Source organism: Gadus morhua, chromosome 12 (genome assembly GCF_902167405.1).
Source record: "Gadus morhua chromosome 12, gadMor3.0, whole genome shotgun sequence".
NCBI classification, from domain to species: domain Eukaryota; kingdom Metazoa; phylum Chordata; class Actinopteri; order Gadiformes; family Gadidae; genus Gadus; species Gadus morhua.
Window position 1 is genome coordinate 6,603,187 of NC_044059.1, and position 14,240 is coordinate 6,617,426.

Consider the following 14,240-nt stretch of genomic DNA (forward strand, 5'->3'; position numbering starts at 1 on the left):
AAATAAATGAATGGGTTCAGGACTAAAGAAGTGGACAACTAAATCAGTGAGTGACCCGTTGTTTCAGCTAAGAGAGGACCTGGATCTAGAGAGGAAGATCACCGCAGATGTCATGGCTGAAGTCAAATCCCTACCGGGGAAACGCGGCGAACGTAAGTGTCCCTTTCTTGCATGCTCCCTCTCTCTTTTGGACTCTCTCCCTCTATCTGTTCCCTCTCTGGCGATCTCCCTCTCTCTGTTCTCTCTCTGGCGATCTCCCTCTCGTTGTCGACCTGTCCTTGCACTCTCTTCTTCTTCTCTACTCTGTCTCCATCTTCACCGTCACATCTTCCATCACATCTCTCCCCCTCTAACATATCTCCCTCTCTCCATCCCTTGCTATCCCTTTCTCTTCTGCACATTTTTAGTGTGCCTTGCATTGTCGTAAATGATTAGATATGTTTTGTATAGTAATATATAATATATTATAGTAATATATTCCATGGGAGACAGAGCTTTCTGTCACGCCGCTCCCTGTCTTTGGAATGCTCTCCCTGACCACCTGAGAGCACCACTGACCCTGGACACTTTTAAAAAAGGCCTAAAAACCTACCTTTTTAAAAAAAGCCTTTCATTAGTTGTTTCCTTTGGAGAGACGTTCTCTCTCCAAATTTTAACTTTTACTTTTCATTTTTTTCTTATGTAGCACTTTGAGATTGTTTGCTCAATATAAAGTGCATTACAAATAAAATTCATCATTATTATTTATTATTATAGTACTGCATTATAACACATTACTGCACTGACCCATTCCCCCAATTCCCTTGTGTGTATACTGTTGTCACTTAACGTGCTACAACGGGTGTCTCTGTCTCTCTCTACAGCCTGTTTCTGGAAGTACTGTGTTTGAGGGCGGCGGTGGAGACGGAGCAGGCCCTCTGTGCCCAGGGACATTCACCCAGGAGCTGAAGGGTAGCGAGTCTACAGTGGGTTAGTGGGTGGGTGGTTGGGGAGGCGGAGGAGAAGGCTGCACTTGGGCATTTACTTCACTCCTTTATACTCTTTCTTCATTTGTTCAGTTTATTCAGGATGCATTTTAGGGAGCATGGATATGGGAGAGGGGGGCATTACCTCAGTAGTTACAGACCTGGTTGGGATTTCATGCTGCAAAATATATCTTAACCTTAAGACTCATGTAACTATTAAAAGAAACATCCATGGCAATACTACACATCAATCAACTCCTCAATATCACATGATAATGTATTAACACTGGATCGCAGTTTTTGATGATTCTTTTGTTCATAAAACACCTGTAAATAACACTATAATGACTGGAACTACTTGATTGCCAGAAATGGCAAATACTTGACCGATGAGACGACTTTGGGGGGCTTTATATGCCCCTTACCTTGTCATTCTGTCACCCTCTTGTGGCATCGTTTGATATTGCATTTTATTTTTTGCACTTAAAGACACTTTCAAAGAGTAATGTAGGTTAATATGCCTATCATCCACTTGGAGTAATAACCTACTGTTTTATTCTAGTAACTAAATAAAAATGAATTGTGTGAATATGTTACATGACTCTGAATTGCAATTTGTCAACCTCGACTGCAAATGAACAGAAACAGTAGGCCTAACTGAATTCTCTATACATGAAGGCTTCATATTTAATCAATCTATTTATACTTGGGCTTGTATTGAATAGGGCTTCTTGGTAATGAAATGGTAAAATGCAGCCAACAGCACACTTTCCTGGTCGCTTTAAATAGTGAGTCCGAGAGACTCCAAGTCGGTTTCTACACATTAGGCCTACCACAGCTGATAAGGCACTATCTCGCCCCTACAGCAGGGAGGAAAGGGAAATGTTTATGGCAACACCAGCAATGACACATAGCTCAGAAATAGCATGGAAGGTGGAGCATAAAGTTGGGAAAGATGGAATCTGTACAGACATGTACGTGAAGGCTAACGTGCACAGCAACCACAGAAACTCACACAAATAGGCCTAGAATCAAACAATATTTATTTCTTCAACCATTAAAGCACAAAAGGTCTGTGTAATTATTGCAGTTTGAGTAATGACATTTTTATTCACTTTTTACAGTATTTTATCTCACATATTTCCTTCTGTTGACGGCAGTTCAAGCCCGCATGAAGTGTGGTCTGTGCAGCCGGACAAGATAAGTCCAAAGGAAATGAACATGCAGTATATCTGCCACTCATACTGTGTTAGTAATACCCAACACATTCATAAAACAAAGCTGTTCGAAGAGTAGCCTACCTTGTGCTGGGTGAGTCAAATTTTTAGTTTATTTTCAATATTATTTTTGCATGTTTTTTGACAATGAACTTTTGTACAAACGATTAGATAACCTTTGACTGGGTTAATAATAGGCTATTAATCGATTGATTGAAATTCACATACATTAAATAAAAACGGTCAATATAAACTGTAGAACAAATATAATATAATTCTCGAAACACTTTATACAGATTGTATAACTATATTATAACCCTAACCCTTATTTCTATTTGTAAACAACAGTTATACATTGCAAGACATGTTCTTCACTTCAAATGGCAAACATTCTTAACACAATTTTATGCCTGTTTCATGATCTCACAGGTACCATGCTGGGTATTATTGTCCTATTGCTCTTGCCATACTTGGCCCGCAGCTGCCCTGTCCATTGTGAGTGTTATTTAGACGTGGCCGTCCGGTGTGTTGGCCCCAAGATCACGGACGTGCCAGGACAGATGCCTTCCAACATGACCCTGCTGCAGCTCAACGTCACCAACATCAACGTCCTGAACAAATGGAGCCTCCAAAACATGAGCCTCTTGTTGCGTTTCAGCCTGATTCAAGGCCCTCTCCATACCATCCACCCCCTGGCCTTTTACACCACCCCGCAGCTCAGGTCCATCAAACTCTCCCTCAACAAACTCGTGGCCCTCCCCGGCAAGGTGTTCAGTCCACTGGCTGACCTGGAGCAGCTCCTCCTCGACGCCAACCGACTGGAATCGATCCCTTCGGAGATGCTCAGAGGACTGACTAGACTGCAGCATCTGGAACTGAGCAGCAACCAGATCTCCCGTCTGGACCCGGGGGTTTTCGATGGACTGAGCAGCCTCACTTTCCTGAACCTCGGTGGGAACCTTATCAGCGCCCTCGCCCCTGGGACCTTCCGTTCGCTGACCGCCCTGCGCCGGCTCATGCTCTACACCAACCGGCTGGAGGTGCTGGGGGACGACGCCCTCTTTGGTCACCTCCCCGAGCTCGTCGATCTGAAAATCCACAACAACCACATCACACGCCTCGCGCCCAAGGTGTTTTGGTCCCTGGGGAAGCTCTCCTCACTCACTTTATCAGGCAACCAGCTCCAGGAGATCCCAGAGAAGAGCTTCTACCACATGCCACAACTAGTAAAACTAACCCTCTGGACTAATCCGCTGCGGTCCCTCCCGGCACGTTTGATGGGCCACACACCTTTCATGCAGGAGTTTTATCTGTTCAGCACTGCACTCGCCACCGTTCCAGGGAATCTGTTTGCAAACATGACCGGCCTTCTGCGCCTTAACCTCCATCTCAACTCACAGCTGCAGGTGCTACCGGCTGAGCTGTTTCACGACCTTCCCAAGCTTAAAAAACTCTCGATTAGGGGCAATGATCTCCGCACCCTACACCCAGACCAGTTCTCCAACCTCGCCTCGCTGTCCGTTCTGAACCTCAATGACAACAAGCTCAGGTCCTTGCCCAGTACCATCTTTCAGAATCTGAAGGTGGTGTCTGCAATTGATCTGAAAAAGAATGATCTGCAGACCCTCCCGGGAGAGATTTTCCACTCCAATGGAGTCTTAGCGAAACTCTCTCTGACAGACAATCGGTGGCACTGCGACTGCCAGATAGAAGGTCTGGCCTACTGGCTCAGAGCCAATAAACAGGTGCTTGATGACAAGGCTGTGATGTGTCAGAGCCCCTTGTACCAAATGCTTCGACCACTTTGGTCTCTGGGTGAGAGGGACTTTTATGCATGCATTCCTCTAGCAGTCGGTTACTTTCCTAGACAGAGAGGGAGTCAGACTAAGATATCGACCTCTCGTCAATCTCCAGCACTGACGACCTACCAACCGAGTACTTCACAGTCTACGACGTTCCCATTGGCCAGCTCCACCCCCGCCTCAACGGCTTGGCCTCCTCGGATAACAACCACAGCGTCCACCACCGCGTCCACCACCGCCGCCGCCACCACCGCCACCAGCATCTCCCCTGAAGCATCATCAGCTCCTCCCAGCATTCCAAGCATTTCCATGGAACACCACTCTCGTCCTTTCTATGATAGGCTGGTGCTTGAGCAAGGGCCTGAGTTCGTGCACCACCACCACCATCAGGGCTGGGTCTCTGTGTGGACTCTTCCTTTGGACGCGGCCCATCTTGGGCTCCACATGACAAGCCACATCCTGCTGATGGTCACTGGGGCACTGCTAATCTTTGCTTCCATGTGCGGGATGTACCGCTTGGAGAAGGTCATGCGAGAGCTATGGGTGGAGGACAAAGATGGCCGACGTGCACTGTGAATAATGATTGAGGGTAAACACGCACGCCAGCTTCTTAAGAGGTCCCTTAGTGAACAGTGTGAAGAAATATGCTAGAAGATGTAAATATTTCGGCAGCATTTCAATAAAATTACGTTGAATATCTGTTACTGTTTAATCCATTTATCGCCATTAAAAAGGCATACACGTAAGCTTTAGTATATGTACTGCAATATAATGTTTTGCCTTTAGTTATTCTTCTTATTCTAGTTATTTCGTTATTCGTTTTATTTTTCGTAGAGATCAAGTGACGTGTAACAATAACCTGCCGTTCATTTTTCAAATAATGATAATACAAAACATTATGATTAATAATAAAGGATGTTCTTTCCAAATGAATCATCTAAGATAGAAGAGCAGTGGAATCCACAGAGCAGGAAGCCCAAAGGTTGAAAAAGAATGTCGTTTCTGAGAACAATACAATTCTGGATAGAGGCTGTGTCCCTGACTCCCTATTATTCCAAAAATCCTCCCGCTCCAACCCACACCACAGCACTGTGTTTAAAGTCCACTTAAAAGGAGCAAACACTTCTCTATGTATATTTAGAGATCCAATTTTTTACAATGTTTTGAATTATACGTATCCGTGTTGTATTTATGATGGCTGGAGTTGCAAAACAGTAAACCGTTTTCAAATGTTTTTTTAAAAGATTAATAAAAAAATTATTACTACACGGAGGGAAGATATCTAAAATCATAATATCTTAAGGCACATATAAACACATTGCAACACATTACACACACACACATTTACACACACACACACACACACACACACACACACACACACACACACACACACACACACACACACACACACACACACACACACACACACACACACACACACACACACACACACACACACACACGGGTTACGGGTTGTTTTGACCAACAACCCGTAAACAAAACACAATGAACTGTTGAATGGTACCCAAGTTCATCACTATGGCAACGAGTAATGAATAAACCTTTTCAGCACTCTAATCACACACAACAGTGGGCAGAAACTGTGGTGAGTAAGAAATGGGGACACGATAGAATGAGCGAGTTACCGGAAACAGGGCACAGCGCTGACCACACAGAGGATCCTCCTGAGAGTTATATTATTTCTTGCAATGTAAACACTGAAAGGTTAAGTGTTTAAAATGCATTAATTGTTATTTTTGTATTGTAATTACATGATGTGAATAAAACAAAGCATCCAATTAGACAGAATGCGGTCAACATCAATTTGGGCCAGTATCATCCAATTCAAAGTTCTAAATAGATTGCATAATGGTGTAAAGGAGTAGGACTGTGTGTAAATAAATATATATTCAACCTGCATAGGCTTTTGACTGCTGTAGTTTAACATTCAACGTTCATCAATAACAATAGCCTACATCTCTGGTATCCATTGTCAGAACTGAGGGTTTTCCAAGCCTCCAATATTTGAGGTAGTATTGTAGAACCTCTTCTCTTACACGGTGGAGCACACGCTAGAAATACCATCCTCCTCATCCCATAAAAGTCGACTGATCCCACCAAACTATTTTCCAAGTAACCAACACCAGACCTGTGATGTTGAAGGCGTATAGCTGCTACATCTGATACTTTTTAGTACTATTTAAACATTTAGCAGATGTTTTTATCCCAAGCGATTGGCAGCTGATTATTATTATTGTGCATGTCATTAACAAACAGATGAGGGCTAGGGTTCTTGCCCTGGGATGCCTACAGCTAGACTTCGGACATAGGGATTCGAGACCCTACACCCTAACCACTAGACTACCCTGCCTCCTATAGAAATCAGCCGCCTCTTCAATGAGAAATTAGGGATTTTCATACGCAGGATGTTTAAAAACAACTTAAAGTGCTGTATCCTGCTGTATCTAACTGCAAGCTAGCGTGCGTCTCCTCCAGCCCCATGACACACCAGCATGGTTTTGAATATCATGCAACACCACTGGAGCAGAGGTTGTCATCAGAGAGAACATCTATGATCATATGCATCTGTAATCTGACAACACGTTGCAATGTATGTTTGGAATTCTTCTTCTTTGTGGATTTCTTTGGTTTGTGTGCTTAAAACATGCAAAACAAAATAAGTACTGTATACTTTATAATAATTCTTATAATAATTATTACTGTATTATATTGTATATAACAATATACAATTGTGTTGCGGTTGAGGTCTGGGTAGAGAAGCACGCCTATATGAACATTCACTCCACCCTCGCTATCTTTACCTCAAGCAGAGTGGGGGTTGTTCTCTAGTGAAACGCTTTAAACGACATATGGATGCACTCAAAAAGCAGCTGTCATTTCACAATACAGCCACATTTTCTCACGTTCTGGCAACTTTTCAAAATCAAACCGGAGCAGGCAGAGGTACGTGAGCGCACATGATGATCATACATTTTGTTTACTCAATAGGCCTACTTTTTTTCTTTATTGTTTTTTTTTCAAGCTGTTTTACAAAATTGGACATGGTTCCCTAATGACAATTTTCTAACAGTTCTAACCCAAAGCCATCCCCCATTCTCATCGATAACTGCAATTACACACACTCTTTCTCACACACACTCACACACATGCCATTTCCCAAAAAGACAAAAATGCCCAGTCATTTCCTCTTTAAACGAAACAAATCTAGTTCATTCAGAGTTGCAGAAGGGTGGGAGGGGGAACCCCCTTACGCAACACTAAACCGCATCCCCCCCCCCCCCAACTAAAAAGGGCCCCTGCAGTAAAGTTTGTATGCTAGAGGAGTGGGGTGCAGCTCAGTGTAGACCTCAGCCTGAGAACGTTTGGCAGAGACCTTGCACATTCCATGGGGCTTATGGGTAAAAAAAAAAGAGTGACGAGAAAAACAAAGTGATGATGAGGAGCAGGACAATTTCACTGAATCAGGATGTGACTCATTGAAAAACCAGAGCTGGAACTGGTGATTCAACTAGGTGATGAGGAGAACAAAACAGATAAAACAGGATAAAAGATAACAGGGATTCAACCCATTTTCTCTTTGTGTTCTCAGACAAGGCAGTCGCAGAGGTAGGTACCGCAACGCTTGATTACCAGCCTGAACACAGCTGCTCTGAATTGACCATGCCATGAATCGTGTATGCTCTGCTTTATTTGTGTTTTCTGTCTTTTTTTTAATCAATGCCGATAATGAAGTAGAATAGTAATGGGATGGGAAGAATGTCCATTTTGAGTTGATCTTTGAATTGGCCAAATTCATCATTTATGTGTGTGCAATTGTTTTGCAAATGTATTCTGCATTTCCCATTCTGCATCTCCCATTCTCCATACCAGTCCAAATCAGAGGGCTTATCTGCCTTTTAGTTTTTTTTTTTGAGTTTGCGTTTTCTAAGAGTTACATTAATGTTGTTCATTATTTTACATCAGAGTGGCCAAAATTGAGTGAGGGAGGGAGGGAGGGAGGGAGGGATACAAAGGCAATTAATGGTGGATTGTAAATTTTTCCGCCATTACATCGTTCTTACTTGATGATTAGCAGCCCGTTCCTGTCCCTGTCTGTCCCAGTCCAGTCCAGGCACGTACACTAGTGCTTTAGCGACTGAATTGTTAGAAAGGAACAGTCAGTGCTCATTTGATCTGTTAAATGATTGTTTTATGTAATTACAATATCAATGTAATTACTGTTATTTTTTTAGGGGAAAGCTGAAATTTAGCAGGTTAACTTGTATTTTGTCACCAGCCACACACACAAACGCACACAGACACACACACACACACACACACACACACACACACACACACACACACACACACACACACACACACACACACACACACACACACACACACACACACACAATCCCCAAGCTGACAGATATGGAGAGTTCTGCTCTGAGTGAGAAAGTAACTTATAACCTGCCTAATGTTAGGAAATATGTTTCACCATGAGGAAACCTGAGAATGACCTTAAAGATTCTGACCATTGCAGTTGGGCAATAAAGGTTGAAGTGAAGCAATACAGATTCTGGGAGTTGCAGATAGGCAACATTCATCATCTTGTTATACTATAAGTAGTAGTAGTAATAGTAGTATAAGTAGTTGTCATAGGTGTAGTGAACATATTTTTCTAGAATAATTATGAAGGAACACTAAAGGAATACAATCAATAATATATTGTAGCGGTTGAAGATTGTTTTAAATACAAGAATACAACTTGTGCTTTACCTGATGACAGAATGAAAGATGACTATAGAACCCATGTGTACCTCCAGGTTCAATGATTAACACTCAGCCTATTATATCTATATACCTGTGCAGGCAGTTTCTTTGTCAGAGGCAGTGATGGAAATAAATATTGTGTTATCCCAGGAAAAGGACATTCTTAGTGCAGTGTTATATTTGTCATGATCTTGTGTTAACCTTGTATTCAGTGAAAGGCCTAATGAATCTTTGTCTTCCTCCCTTCCTAGGGAACAATGGGCCTCTCGGTTGTTCTTCACCTCCTGCTGCTCCTCAGTACCCTCACCGCTGGCCTCTCTGCATGTCCTGAGGGCTGCCAATGCACTGCCAAAATCACCTGCTCCGAATTGTCAACCTTCCCCACTGCAGTGCCTCCATCCACCATGGCTCTCGTCATCACCAACTCCAGTCTCCCGTCCCTTCGAGGGGGAGACTTTGCGGGCTTCGCCGATTCCCTTCGCGCCATCGCAGTGAAAGACTCTGTGTTGGGAGCAGTGCAACCCGGTACGTTTGATTCCACCGTCAACCTGGAGGCCTTAGTTTTCACCGATACCGACTTACAAGATCTCCCCGAGGCCTTGTTCCAATACCTCCCGCGTTTACAATCTCTGATCTTAAATGGCAACCGGCTCCTGGAGCTCCATCCGAGCTGGTTCGCCTCCCTGTCGGCTCTGGCGGCTCTTGACCTTAGCGGGAACCAGCTTTCTTCCATTCCCAAGGAGACATTTCGACCGCTGGCTCACCTGAAGTTCCTCATGCTAAGCGGGAACAATATCAGTGAGATTTCCGGGAAGAACCTGCAAGGCCTTAGTCAGCTGAAAAGCTTACGCCTGAACAAAAACGCCCTGCGGGAGATTCCCGCCGGCTTCCTGGACGACCTCGCCAGCCTGGAAGAGTTGTCCCTGCAGGACAATCTGCTCACTCACCTTCCACGTGACATGTTCTCCAAAACACCCAACCTCAAAAAGCTCTTTCTGTCCCACAACCAGCTCACCACCCTTTCAGAGGGGCTCTTTCTGAACCTGCCACATTTGTCCCACATCTCCTTGTACGAAAACCACCTGGAAACTCTGGGCCCCGGCGTGTTCGGACCCATGCCGTTGAATCAGCTGTGGCTCTACGACAACAAGTTGAGCCGCCTTGAAGCCGACACCTTCAGCAACCTGACCCAACTGCATCTGCTGGTCCTTAGCCGCAACCAGATTAGCCACGTGTCCCCTGGGGCGTTCAGCGGCCTGGAGCAACTGGGCGAGGTGTCCCTGCACACCAACCGCCTCACAACGTTGGAGGCTGGCACTTTCCAAGGTCTGCCCGGTTTGGTCAACATTTCGTTGGAGCACAACACCATCAGCTCCCTCCCTGCGGGGTTCCTCCGGGGAATCGGACATCTTGGTCAGGTGGACCTGCACAATAACTCCCTCTACAACCTGCCCCTGGAGGTCCTGGATGACTTGAGGGTGGCGGACGAGGTGCTCCTGCATCACAACCCTTGGACATGCGACCAGGACATTGTGCCACTCAGGGACTGGTTGAGGAGGTACCCGTCGAAAGCAAATCACAGCCTTGTCGTGTGTAACACACCCTTCAAACTTAGCGGTGAGAAGATCGATGGGCTCGTGGATGAGGACCTGCTTGTTCGGAGGCCTACCGATGGGCCTGCAACAGAAAAAAGTACAAAGGCTGAAACTCTTTCCCAGGAGAAAAGCACAGCCACCGCTGCAACGGTCGAAACCCCGATCACCTCAGGGAACGGGATGAACTCGACTGATGGACCAGGGAAGGAAGTGCAAGGGCTTGTGTCCAGGAAACGCACCGTCATAATAATCGCGGTTGTGTGCACTGTTGTAATCTGCAGTCTCATCGCCTGCCTGGTGTGTTACAGGAGGAGCAAAAAGAGAGACAGCCGCAATCTGGGGCAAAGAAATAAGTCCAACATGTACTCGCTGTAGACTAGACCACCCGAGATCGTCTACCACGACATATGAGAGCCAAGGGAGTCAATCCATCTGCTGAGTACAGCAGTGAAGGATCATTAGCAGCGTGGTCACCTAGGAAATTGTAGGTGCCAGAGTTTTCAGGCTGTGATAACCCTAATTGACTACGTCTTCTTAGTGGCATTGATGTACTTGCAGCTGAGCGCAGGGTCAGATGAAATAGTCAACTTGAAGACATAGTCAATGTTAACACTTCTTGTGTTAAGGTAAATTCCTGTCAGCTGATATAATAAACTTGAGTTTAAATGCTTTCTAAACTGTAATTAAAAATAAAAAATTAAGCAAATTGCATTAATCATAATAAAATCAATTTTTATTTGATGGCAAATGCTTCAATATTTTCATACGAGATTAGAATCATGCATTTTGCGGAATAAAAGTCCTTGTTCTAATGTAATTCTTTTTTAAATGATCTTGAATATGTTAATACATTTAATTGGTATGATTAACAGCCTCTTTTGCAATATAATTTTCCTGTTCTTTTTTTTTTTTTTTTTTTTTACTGTATATTGGTTGTCAGGCCTATGATCCATTCTCAGGAATGCATCACAGTTTACCCCACCCTTTCACATGTGTTCAACAGGGCAACTTTATGTGAATAATACAAATTCCAGTCAGACGTTTTGTTTATCATATAAACTGTTCCAACAAACATTTACCTAAAAAGTTTGGGTATCAGTTCGTATCAGTTCAGTGTTCATAACAGAGTAAGTGCACTGCAACTCTCCGTCAGAGACTGAATTCCAAAAGAGTTCTCGTACCAGGCAGGGCTCGCTGCCCTGCCTTGTTGATGTGTGGAGGGGTGAGCAATGGAGCATGCTCTGCTCAGTAAACTCCGGGCAGTGCCCTGGTTGTGTACTGTATGCATAGTACGACATCGTCAGACCTCAGCCTTCCATCTCATATCAGGCAATACAACTTCAGATCTGGTGTCACCAAAATGATGACGATGGCTGCCTGAATATCTTGATATCGATACCGAAACGATACCCACTGCAAAGAACCTAAAACATCAGAAGCCATTTGTGTTCAGTTTACTTTATTTGCCTACTGTAGTGTGCAGGCTAATAATTCTGGTTTTGAGATCATCATAGACATTATTTTTATGCTCAATAAAATTGGAGTTCATGGCTGATAAGTGCTTTATTTTTGTTTGCTTACTTACATGTAGGTCTATTTTTGAATGAATTTATGAATTTATGAATTTATGAAAGATTTTGAATATTGAAAATGTTATGACATTGATCATTTGATGATTGTAAATAATAAGATCAAGGTCAGAAAGTAATTAGGAAACATAGCAAGATTTTGAAAGATTATTAGACAAAGCCTATACTTAGTGGGTATAAAACGATATCTGTCTGAATAAGTATGAAATATATCGAAAAGCACCACAGTCATAATCTTTTTTGATGACGCATGTTGTGGTTTGGAAGTTTCGGGCATTTCGATACATTCAGGAATGAGTAATCTCTTCGTTTGCCAGCAGAGGGAACCAGATATTTAACTCTGGTTAATTCAGCTTCTCGTTTTTTAAATCTTAAACATAAATCATTTAAGATTATTATTCTATATAATCAAAATTAACCTTCAAACCAAATAGCTTTGGACTTACAGACTACAATACAAACACTCTGTATGATTTGTAAGTCTTTGTGTAGCAGGATGTTAAGACTTCTTCCCTCTTTCCTGCCTAGAGCTCTCTGTGGCAGGAGTCTAGCCTCGTTTGATGCAATTTCTGTGTTTAATGAGCTGTGCTTGATAGTGATTATTGCATTATTTTTTTATTCTAAGAAACGGTTGCTAAGCCCAGCAGTTATTTGATAACTTTTGATTGAAATATCTATATTGGAACAGAATAACTGATTCATGTTTTTGTTATGTCAACACTTATTTTGCAGAATTTACCTTAGCCATGTCAACAGTTTAATGTGGATTACTAAAAAAAGTAATCTTGATTATATTAATTATGTTTCATACAATCACTCAAAGCCACAAACTCACAAACAAATAGAGAAGGATGTCCATATTGTGTTCATAAGCATAGGCCTAGGCCTAAAAGTTATTGAAACGTTTCGAATGATAGTGATAACGAGAGTAAGATGGAGCTGCAGAGGTAATTGGAAAAGGTGACGCATAGCACCTGGTAAAAAAAGGCCAGAGGAAAAAACAAGGGTGGAACACCTTCAGCCAGTACAGACCTATTGCATTTCAGAACAAAAATAGCTGCTGCAAAGTACATTTGAGGTCTGCTTTGTGGTTGGCTGACCTGTCATCTACCTCTAATGACAAAGAGGGGCCTTTCTATTGAATATGGTGTGTGTGTGTCTGTGTCTGTCTGTGTCTGTGTGTGCGTGATTCTGTGTGTGCGTTTGTGGGGGGGCGGGGGGACATGTGAGAGATGGCTGACTAATTCTGCTGAGGATGAATGGTTTTCATAGAAAATAGGCAAATCACTGGATATTTACTTCCTCTGTTTAGGGAAAATAGGCCTACATTAGAGCCATACAGTATTATATCCTTAACCCATCCATAATATTGGTCGATAATAGGTTCAAATTGTGTGAGGCAGCAAGAAGTCCGTCTTGCTTTAAATTCAATATTCAATATCAATATTCATGCTAAAACTAGTAGATTATGACTCTGAATAAAGCTTTTGCAATTAGAGTTTTTTGGAAGGTTATAAAGTAACAGGCGTTTCAGGGGTATAGTTCTCGTCTGCTCCATTGGAGCCCTGAGACGGGCAAGGATATATAGGAAAACCAGCAAAACAGCTAATTTGTCAGTTTCTCTCATGGAGACAATAAACAATGTATATCGATTAAAGAGGCCATGCCGAGATAACGCTGGAAAGTTAAGACAAAGCACTTGGATTCCAGCCATATATAAGCGGGAAGTCGTTGGATTTCTGTGTGGAAACCCAATTATACGCATGTTTCCGTGGGCATTTCCCAGGTCTTTAGGCCATTGGAGCAAGCTTAAAGAGACAGTCAGGACCAACAATTTGCATTACCTTGGGTTGAAATGTGAACAGGAAAACTGAATCTATTGATATTTACCATACATTTGTGTAGTATTTTTATTTAGTTTCAGTGTTTCCATTTCAGCTCAGTTTTTTCTGCCAGCTTGGTTAGAGTTAACGTTTAAGTTAAAACATTGTCTTTTATATGCCAGTATTAATTGATTTCCGTTTGTTGACTACATTCACATTGACACACCCTCCCTCTCTGATGCACTGACATGAAGAAGCACACAGACCCTGTATGGTGTGGCTGGTGTCCGGTCTCTCTTGGCCCTGGGGTCAGCCTCTGGCTCTGGGCAGGGCAGGAGGTTTGGATCTGCTGGTTCCTGCTCCTTCTCTCCCAGCGGAGGCCCCGACGGAGCCACCTGAGCCCCCTCTCTGACCACCAGCTGCCCCCTCCAGGCAGAGCTCCAGAGCGGCTCGCTCCATCTCTACCAGCA

General features: G+C 43.3%; 1 protein-coding gene across 1 annotated transcript; it reads left to right on the forward strand.

The window, feature by feature from the left end:
• Window positions 1-2,033: 2,033 nt before the first annotated feature.
• On the forward strand, window positions 2,034-11,913 carry LOC115555839 (uncharacterized). Its single transcript, XM_030372882.1, has 5 exons — window positions 2,034-2,276; window positions 2,612-4,556; window positions 7,598-7,614; window positions 8,110-8,123; window positions 9,015-11,913. Exons 2-5 carry the CDS (start codon window positions 2,617-2,619, stop codon window positions 10,731-10,733), a joined length of 3,690 nt encoding a protein of 1,229 aa, XP_030228742.1. The 5' UTR covers window positions 2,034-2,276; window positions 2,612-2,616; the 3' UTR covers window positions 10,734-11,913.
• The last annotated feature ends 2,327 nt before the right edge of the window (window positions 11,914-14,240 follow it).